Source organism: Lonchura striata, chromosome 30 (genome assembly GCF_046129695.1).
Source record: "Lonchura striata isolate bLonStr1 chromosome 30, bLonStr1.mat, whole genome shotgun sequence".
NCBI lineage: Eukaryota > Metazoa > Chordata > Aves > Passeriformes > Estrildidae > Lonchura > Lonchura striata.
Window position 1 is genome coordinate 1,493,437 of NC_134632.1, and position 19,278 is coordinate 1,512,714.

The 19,278-nt window shown below is 51.5% G+C and overlaps 1 protein-coding gene across 2 annotated transcripts; it reads right to left on the reverse strand.

Moving 5' to 3' along the window:
• LOC110469136 (potassium voltage-gated channel subfamily A member 3-like) lies at positions 1 to 18,965 on the reverse strand. 2 transcript variants are annotated; one of them, XM_021527619.2, is made up of 2 exons: positions 15,709 to 18,965; positions 1 to 5,858 (listed from the first exon to the last, which is right to left on the reverse strand). In XM_021527619.2, exon 1 carries the CDS (start codon positions 18,963 to 18,965, stop codon positions 17,217 to 17,219), a length of 1,749 nt encoding a protein of 582 aa, XP_021383294.1. In that variant the 3' UTR covers positions 1 to 5,858; positions 15,709 to 17,216. The 2 variants fall into 2 exon arrangements, with proteins under 2 accessions (XP_021383294.1, XP_021383295.1); XM_021527620.2 differs by lacking the exon at positions 1 to 5,858 and adding an exon at positions 6,856 to 7,350.
• Between the last annotated feature and the right edge of the window lie 313 nt (positions 18,966 to 19,278).

Consider the following 19,278-nt stretch of genomic DNA (forward strand, 5'->3'; position numbering starts at 1 on the left):
TGCGGTTCAGCTGTTTTATTGAACTTTGCGTATGAAAGAACAGTTTCAAGTTCTAATGAGAAAAAAAAAATTCAAATATAAATTCAGCATCAGGTAAAAAAAACACACAACTGAAAAAAAAATCACTTTTTTAAACTGGGAACTGAACACAAGGCCCACACCATGGTGGAGTCACCAGGACGAGGGGATGCAGCAGCTGTTTTTAGCATCAGACTGGTATTAAAAAAAACCAAGTTTTAAACAGTTGTAACACAGCTCACTGGCAAAACCAGAATTCAAAACAAACTCAGAGTAACAAGACTGCATTGACATCTCCAGTTCAAAATTGCATTGCTCCTGTGGCACTGATTAGTCAAGATTTAGAGACAAGTTCAGATTTACACAGAATTTCCCAATATGTCACTGTTCATAGACCCAGTGCATGTCCCAGGTGAGACAGTCATGGAAACATTTCTGCATTACCACTTGCACATGTGAAGGAAGGAAAGCAAAGTCAAAACTATATCCAGCCATCTCCATCCTGGGAAGATTCCATGAAAATCAGTTGCATAGTAAAGGATGGGAAATTAAGAAACATGAGCTGCTGCTGTGCTGGAGGAGGGTGCAAAGTCTCCCTTTTGCCACATTTTGGGGTCTGAGGTGCTAAATTAAGAGCCTGTTTTCCTTGCAAGGTGGCAAATTCAGCCATGGAATCCCTGACCTCCAGCAGCAAGGTGATTTTCCTGCAAGACTGAGCACTTGGGAAAACCAAGTCTAATTTCAGTGCACCAATGGCATCACAAGGGACATGGCAGCCAACACAGTTTTCCATTAAAATTCCAATATTTCAGGCACTTCCTGACTGTATTTCCACTTAATACCTTTTGATTCACAGTCCCAGCTCTATCCATGACTTGTGTGTTGCCAGGTAAATTGTCCTGCTGTGAAATCATCCTCTGGAATAGGAATGATGGATTTAAAACCCAGCAGCAGTGCCTGGCTTGCAATGGTCAGAGATGTGTCAGGGACAGCACCAGTCAGAACAATCTCAGGCCATTCCCTTTACAGGTGCACTGATGACATCATTGTGGACCAAGCGGGAAAAATGGGAAAAAGAAACATAATTTACCTGTATCAGAGGCTGGTGGAAAATATGGGGGTTAGAATGTGTAATTTAATTCACCCAGAGCTGGTACTTGGCTTTAATCTCAGGCTGAAAGACAGACTTCCAGCTGGCTTTGTGCAATGCAGGAGAGTGGGAAGCACTCAGGAAAGAAAAAAATCCATCTCAGAAATTCCTTAATTTTAAAGGGATTCAGTAGCAATAACAGCATTTGAACAGCTGGCTCAGAAAACACCCAAGTGTGTGAGGTAATGAAGCCTCCAGCATGCTCGAGGCTGGATTCTGAGATGCCAGTCCTGCAGGGGTTTGCCTGTGGGAAGGGGCTGGAGGCTGGGATGGGACTGCAGGAATCACAAATAAATACAATCTCAGAGTGCTTTGGGCTGGAAGGGACAGCTGATCCTGTTTCCATGGGCTGGGACTATCCCAGGCTGCTCCAAGCTCCATCCAGCCTGGCCTTGGACTCTGCCAGGGATGGGCACCCTGTGCAAATCCTGACTTTTGCCCCAAATCCAGCAGGGCAGAGCAGCTTCCCAGTATTCCCTCAATGCCTCCAACAGCCTCCCTGCTAAGCTCTGTCCCCGTGCCGTGCCCCCTGAACCTTTGTGAGTGTCCTGAAACACTTTTGGAGATCTTTTGCCTTCTAATTTTGCTGCCTTCTTAAAACAGCTTAAAACATGTCATTAAAAGAAGCGGCTTTACGTGACCCCACACCAGCCCAGCTCCCCAGATCCGCTTTTCCTGCCTCTCTGCCAGCACGGAGCCAGCAGCAGAGCTCTCATCACTCTAATTGCACCCTAAAATGAAAAGGGGAAGGGTTGCTGCGTGTTCAGCGTCTAAAGAGCTCGTCTGAGCACGACAGCTCCGAGCTGCTCCGGCGTCTGGGAGCATGGCTTTGAAGGGCTATGAATAAAGATGAGCAGCCTGCCTTGGGATGATTATGGGAATCAAAGCACGCTATTTTTTGGATCTTCTCTTGATGTCAGCCATCATTAAATCGCTGCCTTTTTTTTGTTTTTTTAATCGACTGGATACATTTTTAATTTGTCTTCCCTTGCCAAACGCAGCCCTGCGCTCCCGCTGCCACGGCTGTCCCGGCACGATGGTTATCTGCAACACGCACCAGGCTGGGCTCAGAGTGGTGGCAACACAGATTAATGCACTGGACTGACAGTTAGAGACTATCAAACTCTCAATTATTGTGGAAAAGCACATTAACACCCAGCTGGCTCAGCGACCAAGCACGAGGAACCCGAGAGCACGGAGCGACATCGTCAGCGCCGGAACGTACAACACCGAGGAGAGGTGGCATTTGGCAAGATTGTCACCAGGGTGAGATGGTTGGGGGTGGGGATGGTTTTTCCCACCACTTTAATAATCAAAGTACAGTTTTGAGCCCTCACAGAGAGATGCTGTAACAAATGGCTACTGAAAACAGACGAGGTATAATCATGTTACACACACACACACACACACCCATAAAAAAGCTCTCTGTAACACTGGTGAAAAATAAAAATAACTTTAGTACTGATACATTCTATCCCCCATTTTAAGGGCTACTAGATCATGTTCCAAAAGAAACTAAATATAACACCTTTGGGACCAGGGCTTCCCAAGATCCAGGTCTGTGCTGCAATCCAGAAAATCAATTCTCCTCCTGTTAATGTGCCCTTACCCATGTGGGCAGCCTGGGGTCCCCCTCATTTCATGGGGGCTTTGGTTGTTTGCAGCCCAAACGGTGGAAAATGGGTTTGGGGTCAGTCTCCCACCATTTCTGAGTTGCTAAAGCTTTGTTCATTCTCCTTTACAGGCTCAAGAGCACACTGAGAACCTGTCATGCTGCAGGGAGGCTGCGAACAAATGTTTTGCAGCTCCTTAGGGGTTTGGGAGGTGAGATGTCCCAAAAAAGGCCAGCTCCATCTCCCCCAGCTGCCAGCAGCTCCCTCCGCGGCAGTGGGGAAGAGCACTTGGGAATTCCAGCCCTCACCCCAAACACCGGCACTTCTCCTGGTCTTTTTTAAGGGTTCATTTAAGGCCTCTGAGATTTTATGGCCCGAGCAATAATTCATTTCAGTGCTGGGGTGAGGCAGAGGGAACACAGCTCCTCTGTGCGGGACAGGGGAGGGACACCCGGAGGGGCACAAACCCCCGTGGGGGTTTGCCCGAGGAGCAATTTGCTGGAAGATCCCGTGGAGAAGCTCCCTCTCCCCGGCCCCCACCACGAGCTGTCCCCCAGGCAGGGCACGGCCAAACCAAGTTAATGAGAGCCACTGCTCTAATTAGCTGTAATTTGTGCGGGCGGCTTTCGCAGCGCACTGATTTCACACCGCGCGGTGTTTCACCTCCGCGGTTCCCCGGCTTCCCTGCCAAGCCTTGGCACCCCCTGCTCATCTCCGAGGCTCAGGAACCTGCTCCATGTGGTCTTCCAGCAATCCTGGTCCCCGATCCCCATCTCCCTCTGCTGTTAAAGCCCTGCTAAATCCAGGTGCCAGCAGCACCAGCCCTTCCTCCTCCATTTACTCACAGCTTCAGCAGCCACAGGGTTTCTTCCATGCTGGGAATAAATGCAAGAGGAGCAATGTCCTACTGAGAGTCAGATCCATATTTTCTCTTTGTTCTCCAATTGATCAAATTGACAAAAACTGCTGGGTTTAACACTTTTGCTTCTTTTTGCCCTCTCAGCCCATTCTGCCCAACCTGCACCTGTGCAAAGCCCTGGAGACTTCTGTGTTTGGGCCTCCCAAGCCCTTCTGCCAGGAACAAAGTCTCCACCAGCAGAGGTGCTCCTGCCATGGCAGGAGGAGGAATTCCAGCCAAGAAATTAATCGTGTTTAAAAACCAAACAAAATAAACCCGACCTCACCGAAGCCGACACGTTGCTTGTAAGAATCACGTCATTTCCCAGTGTTAAGGGAATTTCTCAACCTGAATTCCAGCTGATGTTTTTGTGCAGGGTTCTCGTTCATCTTCAAAGCTCTTCTGCAAGACAGAAACGTGGTGCAGACAGTTGGCTGCTTTGCCTTGTCTATTCCCGAGTTTCCCCGTTTCCAGCCTTCATTCCAGGGGTTGGTTTCAGTGCATCCTCCCTGGGGCTGTGCCTCCAGGCATCCCACATGCGTCTCCTGTGGATCTTCTGTGTGAAATGCAGGTTAACAGCTCCACTGGGGGAAGGATCTATGTTTTGGTGCTTCCCTCTGGAAGAGTGGTCCTTGCTCCACCTTCCAGGTACCTGGTGGGGACCTACAGGCTGGTCCTGGGACACCGAAGACAATCAGCAGCATCAGCTCAAGGATCTGTTTCACACCCAATAATTTTGGTTCCTGCTACCTCCCCTTGAGCAACCTCTGCTTCAGAGGAAGCTCCAGCTCACTTGATTCTGTCCAGTCTAAATTAACATTCCCAAACTATTCCCAGGGAATTATTGCAATGCAGACAAAGAGGTTCCTGTGCTCATGAGTCCCTCCAACACTATTTTCACCCTTAAATCCAATGCTGTTCCAAGTTTCACTCTGCTCCTCCGATGGAGGCTGAGCTGGGAGGGTTTCAGCCCCCAAGCTGGGATGGAGGCAGCATGAAAAGGTGGATGAAGCTGGGGAGGGGGAAAAGGGAGAGCCAGAAGCAGGAGAGACCATCAACCCCTCTGCCATTTGCATTTATCCCTTTGCACATCACTTATCCCTTTGCAGACCATTTATCTCATGGCACCAGGATAACATTGATCTGTGTAGTGCTAGGAAACACAGTGAGGTTATAGAAAACCCAGCTTTAGGAGCTTCCCAGCCCAGTATGGGCAACCCACAGCTTTTAACCTGCCACCAAAAACCTCAATATGCAAAATGAAACAGCAACGGACAAAGGAGAGATGGAATTCCCAATTATTACAGAATTAAAAAGGCAACACTAAAAAATTCCCACAAGGCTGGGGTATTGTGGAAGTGCAGACAAGAGCAGAGAGGCTCTCATGAAAGGAAGCAGGAACATGGTCAGCCAGGAATTGGGTTTTTAGACCTTTTCTACCCTGGAAATTCAATTTTTCCTTCATTTTTTGTGGAGTGATCTTGATAGCAAGGCACAACTGTTCGACACTCTTTTCCTCAGCACCAGCAGAGATGTTTCTTTCTAAATAAGGACTCAAAGTAAATCACAGCCTTTGGTACAGCACAGAGCTACTTATAAAGGGCATTTCCAGGAAAGTGAGAAAAATGGAACAGGAATGATTCCCAAAGAGCTGAGAACAGCCCGTGGCCTTTGCCAGGGAACAGCGACAGCAACCAAATTTCCCCCCACTCCCTCCCTCCCCGAAAAAAACACTTGGACTGAGTTTTAGCAGCTCTGCTTAACATTTCCTTTCTGGTTGCTTCATCTTTCAAGAGATTTTTTAAACAATAATATTAAAAATTACTGAAATAATGTCCATGTGACTTCTACCTCTCCTCCTCCTCCTTTCTCCTGGCTTTGCTCAGTCCTGTTATATTGCACATGAGTTGAAGATAATCTGGCTCCAGAGATGTTCCCTTCTACATAATGCACTTGTTAAAAAACCCAGATGAAGTGGGAAATATTCCATATATAAATATATATATATATATGAAATATGGACTGGGTTTAGCTGGGGAGGACAGGCCCTCTGTCAGTCGGGTCCATGGCAGTGTCAGTCACCGTGCTGGGGATGTTTGGGATGTTTGTCCTTTCCTTGGAGATGTTTTATTTCCCAACACAGTCCTGAAGGTCTTCATTTCAAAACTTCTTCTGTGATCTGTTGGGCAAAGCAAAGAACCACTTTTATGCACAGCCTGCTTTGAAAAATAAGAACAGGTTCATTTTTTTCAAGTAAAGTGGAAAAGAAGTTGCACATTGGTCCCCCCTGACAAATTCCCGACTCCATTTCCCACTAATGAAAAATTAGAATTTTCTAATTAAATTCTTTAATGGACTAGATGCCACACAGTCTAAAGTGAGCTAAAGATAGGAAAAAGATTCATTAAATAAATTCTTGTTGTTAACTGTTATCTCACATTAACGGCAAGTTCCAGACTCAGAATAATTAGCGCCAAGTGGGTTTTCCTCATGTTTTTATCTTAATCAATCTGAGTTTGCTCTGAGCTGATGTAATTCATGAGGTATTGAGTAACTGGTTGATTTTATAAATCCAGTCCAGGTGATGGGAGGAGCCAGGGCTGACTCCACTCCCAGAGCTTGGACTGTGGAGTCATCCCACAGAGCACAAACCCAAAATCCCATTTTGATGTGGGGATGGGGGTGTCCAGCAAAGGGCCCAAAAAACTCCCAATTTCTGCAGTGCTAGAACTGCATCCATAGCTCTACACTCAAGAGACTGATTCCTGTTTTAATACAGGGAGATGCTCTGCTCTGTCTTTGAGACACTAAAATGTCTAGAAATTTCATGCAACTGTTTTTATCCCTCTCATCTTCCAAAAAATCCATGTTCTGCCTTTACTTTCACACCGTGGCAACTGGAGCACCCCAGCTGGCCCGGTCAGATTGTCTGAGCCGGGGGCTTCGTTAGCAGCTGCTGATGAGGGAAAGGCTGGGAGGAGCTGCAGTCACAGCCCAGAGCCCAGCCTGAGGCACCAGGACCTGCCTGGTCCCCCATCAGCCCCAAAAATCAGCCTGTTTTCCCCAAAGGGAGAGGCAGGATGGAGATATGCCAGGTGGGATCCATGCACTGAGGAGGGAGAGACCCTCTCTGGATGCTGCAGGCATCAGGATGCAGGGATGGAGATGTTGCAGTGATGGAGCTCAGCAATAATGAGGATGTGAGAATGAAGTTGCAGAGATAACGAGGATGCAGGGGTGACGAGGATGCAGGGAAGATGTTGCAGGGCTGATGATGTTGCAGGGATGATAAGGCTGCAGGGGGAACGATGTTGCAGCTGTGATGAAATTGCAGATGAAGTTACAGGGATGAAGTTGTAGGGATAATGAGGATGCAGGGATGAAGTTGCAGGGTTGATGAGCGTGCATTTGCAGGGATGATGAGGTTGTAGGATGGTGATGTTGCAGGGATGGAGCTGCAGGGATGATGAGGTTGTAGGGATGCTGATGTTGCAGGGATGGAGCTGCAGGGATGATGAGGTTGTAGGATGCTGATGTTGCAGGGATGGAGCTGCAGGGATGATGAGGTTGTAGGATGGTGATGTTGCAGGGATGATGAAGATGTGGCTATGAGGAAGTTGCAGGGATAATGTTGCAGGGATGATGAGGATGCACGGAGGATGATGTTGCAGCTGTGATGAAATTGCAGAGATGAAATTGCAGGAGGGATGATGATATGGGGATGCTAAGGATGCAGCTGCAGGGGTGATGAGGATGTGGGGATGTAGGAATGATGCTACAGGGATGCTAAAATCCAGCAGAGAAAGGAAAGAGATGGGAATTCCTGCCAGGAGCAGAGATCCCCTTGTGAGGCAGTGCAGCACTGGGAAATGAGCTTCCAGAGGGGCTCAGGAGCAAGGATCCCAGCCCAGACAGTTCAAGCACCAGCTTATCCTGAAGTGCCAGCAGGGCCATTCCTGGGCTTAAAGCTACCAGGGCTTTCTGCTCTATAGCTGGGGGATTAAACCCCTCCCACCTGCCAGCCGGGAAGGGCTCCAAACTGCCAGGATCCTCAAGGATCACTGCAGCATTACACACTGAGTACATAAATAAATACACAAATTAGACCCAAACAGAACCTGCAGCCCAGGAAATGCCACTGGGCAAGAAGGTGGTGGTGGAGTTGGGACTCTGCAAATGAAGTGCTAAATAACAACTTTCATTCCCATCAGACAAATAATCCAGTGCTTTGGGGTACCCTGGAGCCTATCCAAGCTGTATCCTTGCCAGTGAAGAAAGAAATGCCATATCCTCAGCCTAACAATGGTGTTATTTCTCTGGATCCAGTGAGTGGGAGTGAGAAGTCAGGAGCATTCAGGAGCTATCACTGCTCCAGCTCTGAAGGGATCCAGATGTCTTTCTATTGTCCAGGGGTGAGGAAATCCCCTCCATCCCAAGAGAAATAGAGGATATTGAACAGCAGGCATAAAAATTAGATGCTTTTAAATTGGCTGAGCCAAATAACTTCTTTCTAAACACTCAGAGCTGACAAAACAGCTCCTGGGAGTGCAAGTACTGAACATCTCCTGAGTCCTTCCAGAGGACTGGAAAACAGCTCCTGTTTGGGACAGATTTTTAAGGGATAAACAAAGTGACCTGCAAAAATGATGGGTCTGGCCATCTGTCATTGATCCCAGACAAGTTGCTGGAATTGCTGAGAGTCTTAATACAGAATTAAAGAGGAAGATTTAATTGGTGCCAATCAACACAGATTTTCTGTTAAGAAAACAGATCTTATCAAATTAACTGATATCTCTGACTGAGTCCCACACTTGGCTTGTGTAATGGTGCTTGTGTGATGCTCTCCTCCAAGGCAATGGCTGTTTGGTCAAGCAAACAGAGCAATTAAGTGAAATTTCCAGATGTCCCAAGTGAGGAACCCAGCTGGACCCGGGTCGCATTCCCCACTCGCTCCTCCAGGTGCTTTCTCAGAGCATCTTGCAACCAGGATGGGAGAGACATCCCTGAGAATTTCCAGCCCTGGGAGAGAACAGCCCAGGCTTGTTTCTGCTGCTGCAGAAAGAAGATTTCCTGCCTTAATTCCGTGGGATTTAAAGTGTGGAATATCATTCAGGCACCTGCACCCACCAAGGCACGGGCAGAGGTAGAGAAGCCCTCAAACCTTCAATGCTACATGCAGTTCACAGCAACTCCTTCCTCATCCCTCCTGCAAACTCAAATTCCCAGCGCCCAGGGCCATTTTAAAGCCCAAATTTCTTATGTCTGGTTTCTGATCCAGTGCAACAGTGTGAGGTTAAATTGTGAGGAGACACAGTGGCAGCTCCAAGCAGAGACTAGCAAGGAGAGACAAGAGGGTTCTCAACCCTAAATTCACAGAGATTTCGGGAGAAATGGGCCAGAAGGATGGGAAAGGGAAGATACAGAGTGAAGAAATCACGGGGGAGGAGGATATTGACAGGGAGCTGAAGGCAGAGCTGGCAGCTTGGGAAGCTGTGTGAAACCTCAGGCTTCCCTTCAGCCAAGGGAAATAACTGGGATTATTGGGATACCCAGGGCAGAGTCTGCAGGCTTTTCTAGCCTCAAGAAAGCCAAATCCCATAAAACCTTTGGAGAAGTCCTCGTTTCTTGCCCCGTGTTTCAAAACTGCCTCTTATTTCCCCAGGAGTTCCATTGCAAACACTTCCTGAAGCTGCTTGGTGCCATTTACAGATGGGGAAACTGAGGTCCAGAGGAGCCCACCTGCCCAAAGCCAGGGAGCAAATCCCACAGTGCCCACAGCCTCCAGCCTGGGAGCAGGGGCACATTTCCCTGGGGTACCAACCCAAACTCCCTGAAGGGCACAGCATTACCCACTGCCCGCTCTGCACACCTTGTACCAAGTCCAAGGGTAAACGCAGCCCCCTGAAAAAGCAGAAAACACTTTGCCAAGTGTGTCTTCATCCTTCCATCCTCCCTCCCAGCCTCCAGCTTCCCGTGGAGCAGCACCCCAAGCACAGACCTGATCCTGCTTCCACCACTGAGCAAACTGAGAAAACCCCAAAGGATTTTTGTCCTCTATGCACACTCGTGCTTTGGAGGAAGCAAAGCAAAGCAGCTGTGCTGGTGAGCCTCAAAATAAACCTGAGTGCACTTTGCAGCCTTGCTGGGGCTAGCAGAGGGGGCGATGGGCTCATCATCCCCACAAGCCACACGTGCCACCCCAGCCTGCCCAGCCCGGCTGTTCAGAGACGCTAAAAATGAAGTGCAACCACTGGAGCAAAGCAACAGAGCTCCGACACGCTCAGAAAAAGCAACGGAATGGCAAAGTCTCAAGGAAATGAATCATTCCTAAACAAACCCAGCAGCGCCTGCTGCCGTCGGTGCGGCTGAGCCCCGGCTCTGGCAATGAGTGTGCAGAGCCACCAGGGAACGGCTGCCTGCGCTGAGCAGGGAGAAGCCGTGATCAGGGAGCATTCCGGCTCCTCCTGGCTCCAGCGAGAAGCTGAAGGAGATGGGAGACATGTTCTAATTTATTTGAGCATGTCTTGGTTCATAAGGAGGAGAAAAGTGACGGCGCCCTGCGGGGATATTCATGCGGGGAGGTTTCCCTGCCCTGCTGCCGAGCATCCTCAGCACTGAAAATTCAGGCTCTGAGCGGTGATGAGACACAGAGCCTGAACCCTGTGGGTGTCAGAGCAGTGTTATGAACAAAACAACCTGGCTGGGACACCTCGGCTTGGGCTAAATACTGACACTGAAATGTTAATTAGCTAATTGCTCCTGGGAATCACCTACCGCCCCACCCACACTAGGACCGGGATGCAAAATAATCCAGTGGAATCATGGGAGGGGGTTTTGGGATTGAAAACACCCCTAAATGGAAAAGATGGGCACAGTGGAGGGGGCTGGATGGGTGTGCTGGTTGGGAAAAGGGAACCACATCCCTGCTCTGTGTCTGACCTGTCACCAGAGCCTGCAGGGGACTGCACTGGGCTGTGGGAAGCAGGAACAAAGGAACAAAACTCTTCCTGGTGTTACCAGGAGGGCAGGAGAGGGCACAGCTGCTGCTGGACTCGGCAGCAGGATCTGCACATCCCCTCACCCTGTGACTACCAGAGTGCCAGGAGGAACGGAGAGAAGACTTCAGATACAGACTGGACACCTCTGCACCTCCAGCTACCAGTGTGCCACGGAGACTCCCGGGACAGACTCTGCAGCCTTCTCCCCCTTTGGCTACCAGGAAAAAGCTACACCACCCCCCTGCCGAGCTGACTTTTTAATAAAGAGCTGAACACTAACAAAGGCATAGACCCTGCTCATTTCAAGCAGCACAGTAATGGTGGAAGGAGAAGCATAGAGAGGCTCATGGGGTTGATGTTTGTGCCTGAGTTTTGCCAGAATCAGGGATAGAAAGGTTCCAGCTGTTCCACACAGGATGGTTTTCAGGAGCACAAACTGAGATTTGCTGAGTGACAAAGAGCAGGAACCCCGATGCCTTCCCAGCAGGGAGCAGCCAACACGTGGGGACAAACACTGCTGGGACAGGGACACCATCACCCACCTGCCTGTACCAAGCAGGGCGTGGAAGCTCTCGATTGTATCCCAGGCTCAGCCACAGCCGAGCCAGCAGAGTTTTGGCTGGAGCAAGAGCTGGGAGGGGCTGGGAGATGGAGGGGACACCTCTGCAGGGATCCTGGGGCTGAGACCCCTCTGCAGGGATCCTGGGGCTGGGACCCCCCTGCAGGGATCCCCTGGGGCTGGGGCTGCTCTGCAGGGATCCTGGGGCTGGGACCCCTCTGCAGAGATCCCTGGGGCTGGGACCCCCCTGCAGAAATCCCCTGGGGCTGAGACCCCTCTGCAGGGATCCCCTGGGGCTGGGACCCCTCTGCAGGGATCCCCTGGGGCTGGGACCCCTCTGCAGGGATCCCCTGGGGTTGGGACCCCTCTGCAGAGATCCCTGGGGCTGGGGCTGCTCTGCAGGGATCCCCTGGGGTTGGGACCCCTCTGCAGGGATCCCCTCGGGCTGGGGCTGCTCTGCAGGGATCCCCTGGGGCTGGGACCCCCCTGCAGGGATCCCCTGGGGCTGGGACCCCTCTGCAGAGATCCCTGGGGCTGGGACCCCTCTGCAGGGATCCCCTGGCAGTGAATGTGTCCCTGCCAGGGGATGGCTCTTCCCTAGGGCATGGCTGGGACTGGACCCTCCTCCAGGTGCCAGTCTTATTTCTGACCTCAGAAACCCCGACTCAGCACCCCCTGAAATTGGTCAAACACCCTCCACTGCTGGACAAGTGATTCCCAGATGGGACGAGGCACCTCAGGGCACCCAAAATGTCCCCCAAGTGTCCTCCTCAAAGTGGTGATGGCCACGGCCCCAGGACTGTTTCCAGAAAAAGAAGCCCATGGCTCCATCCCTCCATGCTCGATGCCACCTCCCACCTCTGGCACGGGGAGAGGGCTGATGCCACCCTGCACCCGTCGGGATTGCCTGGACTCAGGCATGCAAACAGCACCCAGGGAAGCACGGAAAGGCACCAACAGCCCACCCTTAACACATCCTCCAGCTGAACAACACCCCCAAAGCCGAGCCAAGGGCCGAGTCGTGCTGTGGGTGGGACTCAGAGCAGAGAGGGTGCAGGGGAGCAGCACCAACTCCGTAGGAGTGAGAATTCCAAGGATATGGCCCTGCCCTCAGCACCCTGTAGCCATGGAATCATCAAATGCTTGGAGTTGGAAGCGACCTTAAGGATAATCTATGACAAAGATCATACAATATCCTGAAATCCCTTATTTCCCTGCTCCCATATGACAGCCCGTGCACGAGGATGCCGGGGCACTGAGCTCTCCTTCCAGGTCCACACAGAACTGACACTGAAGGGCAAAATAAGGCGCAGTTAAACCCTATTTGCCTGTTTGCACTCCCAGGCTTGCAGCATGCCCAAAGATCGTTTGCTAAAGCGTTTAAAAATAGGGGAAACGAAGCCCTGCTTCCCTCCGGCGGCGGTGGAGCCTCCGTGTGCTCGCACCAAGATATGCATATTTTAAAAGCTTGGCAGGAGAGGGCTCCAAACTACACAATTAAACAGATTTTACACACAACGCTCCCCGTACATGCCAAGCATCGCCAAACGCCCTTTTCTTGTGCTACAACCCTGCAGGAGAGACCCCTTCGGAGCAATGACCCTGGCTCGCTCCTTCCATTCTGCCAGGGAAAGCACTTGTCTGCCCTTTGCCGCTGCTTAATTGCCCATAAACTGGGGATAAAAAACAAAAACCACTTCTTTTGTCAAGGGATGGAGCAGGAACAATTGCCTGGGAGGAAATTTAACCCTCCTGGAGGAAAGAGATATCTCCAGCCCTTGTCTGTGTCCACACGTGGGGTGGGATGGATACTGCTCTGCTCCGGCCACCCCAGGCACCCGCAGGGCATCTATTGTGCTGGAGAACAACAGAAGCTTTTGATCAGGCCTGAAAACACACAAAAAGAAGAGGGAAAAAAAGCAGGAGGAAAAGGTGATGGTGTCAAAGTACCAAGTGGAGGGGCCAGGGTTGCAGCTGCTGCACCCCCCCAGCACCAAGGATGCGTTTAAAGGTGGCATCCAGGGCTGAAACAGGGGAACAGGTCCTAAAATACAGAGGGAAAGGGAAACCGACAGCAGACTGTGAAAAGAGAAAAGAGGAGGTGCAAGGCTCTACAGCACCCAGTGCCCCTGTGTGGGGGTCGGAAGAAGATGATCTTTAAGGTTGTTTTCAACCCAAGCCTTTCTGTGACTCTGTGATAAACTGAAGGCATCCACGGGGGCAGCTCCAGCCTCGCAGGGCTGCACCCCTGGGCTGGGAGCTGCCTCTTCCATCCTCACCCCCGTGCTTCAGTGTCTCTCGGGTGACAGGCACGAAGGATGGGGAGGACATCGCAGTGGGGACCACGCTGGGACTGCCCCGAGCTGCGGGGACCCTGCTCCTCTGCTCCTGGGGTGCTGGGAAGCATCAGCCAGGAGCTCGTGGTAATGCCCTTTCCTCCATTTAACGTAATGAGCCGAGTCTGGGCGAGCCCTTTGCCTCACACTGATGCTAAATCCCCTAATGCTGCTCCTCTAAGCACATTAGGGACAGGCAAACCCGACACAGCCCAGGCTCCTCTGGAACTCCCCGGTGCTGCTGAAACACTGCCTTGTCCTAATGGCGCACACGGCAGGAGAGCAGAGCAGCTCTTATTTAACACTTAAATAACAGCTGGCTGTGGAGAGCCCAGTGTTTCAGGGATCTCTCCAATCCCTGGCACAACAAGTGCAGCAGCCAGTTCCAGAGGAGCCGTCAGACCACAGAACAGAAGGTATTTATCAGAGTCACTCAGTGGTGTGGGTTGGAATGGATCTGAAACATCATCCAGTTCCAGCTCCCTGCCATGGGACACCTTCCACTGGAGCAGGTGGCTCAAGTGGTTCCGCTTCTCTCACTGAATGGTGCCCATGAGACTGCAGAGAGGGAGGATGCAGAGAGGGCAGAACACCCAAAGCATAGCCCCGGTTTTCCTGTTCCACTTTTTGGGGTGTATCTAAGAGCAGCAGGGAATTTTTGTCTTTCAGTGATACCACTCAGTAATGAAAAGTATTTTTCTGAATGTGAAAAAGAGGAAATTTAGATCAGATATTGGTTGCCCAGAGCAGCTGTGGCTTCCCCATCCCTGGAAGTGTCCAAGGCCATGTTGGACAGAGCTTGGAGCAACCTGAGAGTGGAAGGTCCCTGCCCATGGCAGGGTGGGACTGGATGATCCTTAAGGTCTCTTCCCACCCAAACCATTCTGGAATTTTACCAGAGCCAAATTGCCTTTTACCCCAGTGGGTGAAGTGTTTTCCTGCCACCTCTCCCATGAAACATCTTTTACTATCAATAAAATCCCTTTGAAACAACTCTGCTCCTACAAAATCAGTCAGGGATGAGTCTGGAAAACAAACCAACAACCTGCAAGGTCTCTGCTTATTTTAGATGACAAAGAAACTGAAAATTGTTCTGTGTCATTTCCAGAACATGTGGCTTCCCTACCCTGTGCAGCTGCCACGGGGAAAACACCAACCCAGAACTCATCTGCAAACTCTCCTGAGTGCCATGGTTCCACTGCTCTTAAACTCAGAATCTCCTTTTAGGAATAGGCATGTGGGAAAGCTTTAATAACAATAAAATTTAATAACAGTAAAAAATGAGAGCTTGTAGGCAGAAATGACATTTCAGCTCACTGGCAGCCTGGGGAAAAGGCACACCGAGGTGTTCCCAGTTTTCCAGACAAGGAATCCCAGTTATCCTGGACAAGGGATCTCAGGTTTGCAATGTCCCATGATGTTCCAGAGCATCTCCCTAATAAAGATCATCTCTTGGACCCTCAGCTGATGAAAACTGTGGCAGCTCCAATAAAACCATCACACCCCAGCATCCAAGGAGGGGCTCTGATGTTTTTCTTAGGTTTATTGACTGTGGCTAAGGGAGGGTGCTGCAAACCATCTAGATCCTTCTGAGTCTGGGAAAAATCCCAGCTAAACTGCAATTTTGGCATGGCCAGCGTCTCTCAGGACAAGGCCTTCTCTCCACAGCCTTAGGAAAGGTGTGACTTGCACGGGTCGGGGCCAAATTTCTCTTAGGTATTTAACAACACGCCTGTTCCATGTGCTACCTCAGAGGAATTTGGCTTTTTTGAATGCAAAATCCTGCAAAACTGAGCAGAGTTGGAGCCAAAGCTCTTGAGGCCAAGCTGCTTTTGGCCTGTCAGTCTGGCAGGGGCTGGATGGGAGCACTAAACCACTGAAAACACCTTTTTAGCACAGAAATGAAGCAATCCAGCTGCAGAGAAGCAGCAGGGTTTTCCTCCTCCCACAGCACTAAAAAGCAAATACAATCAGAGGAGCTCTAGGATGTGATCCCACTTTATCTAACATGTATAAAAATACCCGAGAGCGGCAGGAGAAGCTGGAGAATAAAAGTAAGCAGTGGAAAGCATGGGGTTTGCCCAAAAAAACCCCAACACTATGACTCCATTGAACTCTCCCCTGTGCAGAACTCACCTGATCCCATCAGATGTCCCATAGCCCCTGGCATACACGTGAAGATGAAGCCGGTGATTTGTGATTTTTCCCAGCGACATTTTTGGTTATTTTGCAATCCTGTTTTTTACTGTCCCCCTTGTTTCACAAAGCTGCCGAGGCTCTCCGGCCAAGCTTGGTGCCTGTTCCCACTGGGTTTGGGGTCGTTCTCGGTGGAGCAGGATGAACCTCCATCCCCAGATTTCACTGCCAAGGTGAGGGACAGGTGGATTTTTTATTGCCTGTGGACGCTTTGTTGGGCACACAGGAGGAGCAGTGGGACAGGAACCAGGAAGGGGGTGCAGGAGCCACGATGTCCCGTGGGATGGAGGAGCTGGAACCATCTGGAAAGGCTTTTTGCGGGAAGAGCAAGGACCAAGGGGGATGGGAGAAGGGATGCCATGACAACCTCTGGGGGTTTCCCAGGAAACCATGGTCACCATGGCAACTGCATCACTCCGTCGGAATTAGTGACTTCCGCTGGAAGGCGTGTTCGCCACTTTAATCTTCTGGCGATAAGCGGCTGCGTCTCCTCCAAAGGCATTGCAAAATGAGGAGGAAATATCCCTTTGTCTGCGGCTGGGTGGGTTGGAGGCTCCCAGCCATAGCAAGGAGCCCGTCCTGGATCCTGCTCCGTGCCGACATCGCTCCGTGCGCCGGCGGCTCCCGAAAACATTCCAGTCTGCCTCTCCTCTCCCTCCTCCTGTACTCATCCCTGCTGCATGGCCACAGACTTGACATCGGAGGAAATAACTCCATCAGGTTACAGGGGAAGGGAATCCAGAATAGAAAACGAAGGCTTAGGGAATTTTTTTCTATTTAAATCAGCATTGATTGCACTCAGTCTCTGACCAGATTAGAATTTCATAAATGATCTAATGGGGAGAAAAAGGGAATCTGGGATGTGCCCGTAATGGCACATCACATGTTTCAATATTAAGCATCATTTAACGATGTGGTAACAGAGACTCTCTGCAGAATTAAATTATTATTTCCTCCCAGCCCCCTCCCAGTACACTCTGCCTCATTTTTCCCTCGTTCCTCCACCCAGTCCGAGTTTGTTAATCCAATAAGTTACTTGATGTGATGGAAGGGAGATTGGCTACACATTGCCCTTAGGGAAAGAGGGAGAAATTCAGGAGCAAAGGAAGAGGTTCTCCGTAAGCCCAAAAAGCAAAGCAGCTCTGCAACACGTTGCAGAAAAAACACCTGTTTTGACAGTGAGTGTGGTTTTTCTTCATCTTCCTTCTCTTTATCCTTTAGCTGTCCTCTTTTTCAGAGAATTTTAAATCCTTTTACTTTTGGATCTTTAGAAAGGAAGGATCTAAAAAAATAAAGGTATAAAAACGAGGGCACACACAGGACCGACGATGGTGCATGTTCCACACAACACCGACACACAGTCACTTTGCATTATTATTGGTATTATTATTGGTATTGTTGTACCGCATCCTCAGATTTCGTCACTGTTCGTTTGGTTTGGGTTTGTTTTAAACATCCGTAAAGATCTTTTTGATGTTCACACAGTTGGGATTGTTTGTGGTTGTGCAGTTGCCTGCTTTAAAGGCAGCCTGTTTGAATGCACTGTGATTGACCCCCCCTTCCTCAATCACCATGTACTCGGACTTGCTGAGGGTGGAATTGCTGCGAGCCTTCTTCATCTCCTCGCTGGACGAGAGGTGCTGGCAGCTCCCGACATGCATGTACTGGGCTTGTTCCTCACCTTCTGTCTCCCGGTGGTAGAAATAGTTGAAATTGGAGACGATGACGGGCACGGGCAGGGCGATGGTCAGCACCCCCGCGATGGCGCACAGAGACCCCACGATCTTGCCCCCAATGGTGATGGGGTGCATGTCCCCGTAGCCCACGGTGGTCATGGTGACCACAGCCCACCAGAAGGCATCAGGGATGCTACTGAACCCCGAGCTGGGGTCATCGGCTTCCGCGAAGTAAACGGCGCTGGAGAAGAGGATGACGCCGATGAAGAGGAAGAAGATGAGCAAACCCAGCTCCCTCATGCTGGCCTTGAGGGTCTGCCCCAGGATTTGCAGCCCCTTGGAGTGCCGGGAGAGCTTGAAGATGCGGAAGACCCTGACGAGGCGGATGACTCTGAGGATGGCCAAGGACATGGCTTGCTGGCCATTGCCTTGCCGCTCAGCCAGCTCCGTGCCCAGCGTGATGAAGTAGGGGATGATGGCCACAATGTCAATGATGTTCATGATGTTCTTGGAGAAAGTGGCCTTGCTGGGGCAGGCAAAGAAACGGACCAGCAGCTCAAAGGAGAACCAGATGATGCACAAAGTCTCCACCACAAAGAAAGGGTCGGTGAAGGATGACACCATGGAAGCAGGTGAGGATGTGGAGTTGGTGAAGACATCAGGTGGGAGAGGGCCGCTGCCTGTCCCGAAGGTCCCCCCAGTTCCCTCATAGTCATGGTCATCCCTGAATTCAGGCAGGGTCTCCAGACAGAAGATGACAATAGAGATAAGGATGACCAGGACAGAGACAATGGCAATGCCTCGGGCCGGCCCAGAGCTCTCGGGGTACTCGAAGAGGAGCCACACCTGGCGCTGAAACTCCTTCTCGGGAAGCGGCCGCTGCTCCTCCCGAATGAAACCCTCGTCCTCCCGAAACTTCTCCATGGCCTCCTCCCCCAGCTGGTAGAAGCGGATCTCCTCGGAGAAGATGTCGATGGGGACATTGACGGGACGCCGGATGCGCCCGCCCGACTGGTAGTAGTAGAGGATGGCGTCGAAGCTGGGACGGTTACGATCGAAAAAATACTCATTGCGGAGGGGGTCGAAGTAGCGCATCCTCTTCCGGGGGTCCCCCAGCAGCGTCTCGGGGAACTGTGCCAGGGTCTTGAGCTGGGTCTCGAAGCGCAGCCCCGAGATGTTGATCACCACGCGCTCGCAGCACTCGTGCTCCGCAGCGCCCGCGGGCTGCCCGGCGGGCACGGCCGGCGCCGGGGGCTGATCGTAGCGCTCCCCCCCGAGCGGCGCGGGAGGATGCTGCGGCTCCTCCAGCAAAGGGTCGCCGCCGCCGCCGCCTCCCACCACGGTCATGCTGCCTTCCTCCCCTTCTTCGCCCTCTTCCTCCTGCTGCTCGGGGCCCGGCTGGGGGGCGGCGGGGGGCTCGCTGTAGCCCAGGTTGTGGTGGCTGCTGGTCGAGCCGCCCCGCGGCTGCCGGCCGGCGGAGGAGGCGGCCGGAGAGTACAGCAAGCTCCGGCGCTCGTCCATAAAGGTGTGGGGCGGAAGGGGAAGGGGGGGAGGGGGGATCCGAGAGGCGGCAGCTGAAGCCTCTTCTTCCTCCTCTTCCTCCTCCTCCGGGCGGAGAGGGAGCAACAGCCGCCCAACTCCTCCAGCGGCTGCCGCTGCTCTGAAGAGCTGAGGCTCTTCTCAAAAAATCCGCCCCCAGCCCTGGCACCGCCTCACTCGGTCACCGCTCCCGGAGACACCCACCAGCCCCCCGGCCCTGCCCCGCAGCCCCCCGCCAGCTGCGGGCATCCCCTCCCACGCCCCTGCTTGGGGGAGCCCCATCCATCCCCCAGGC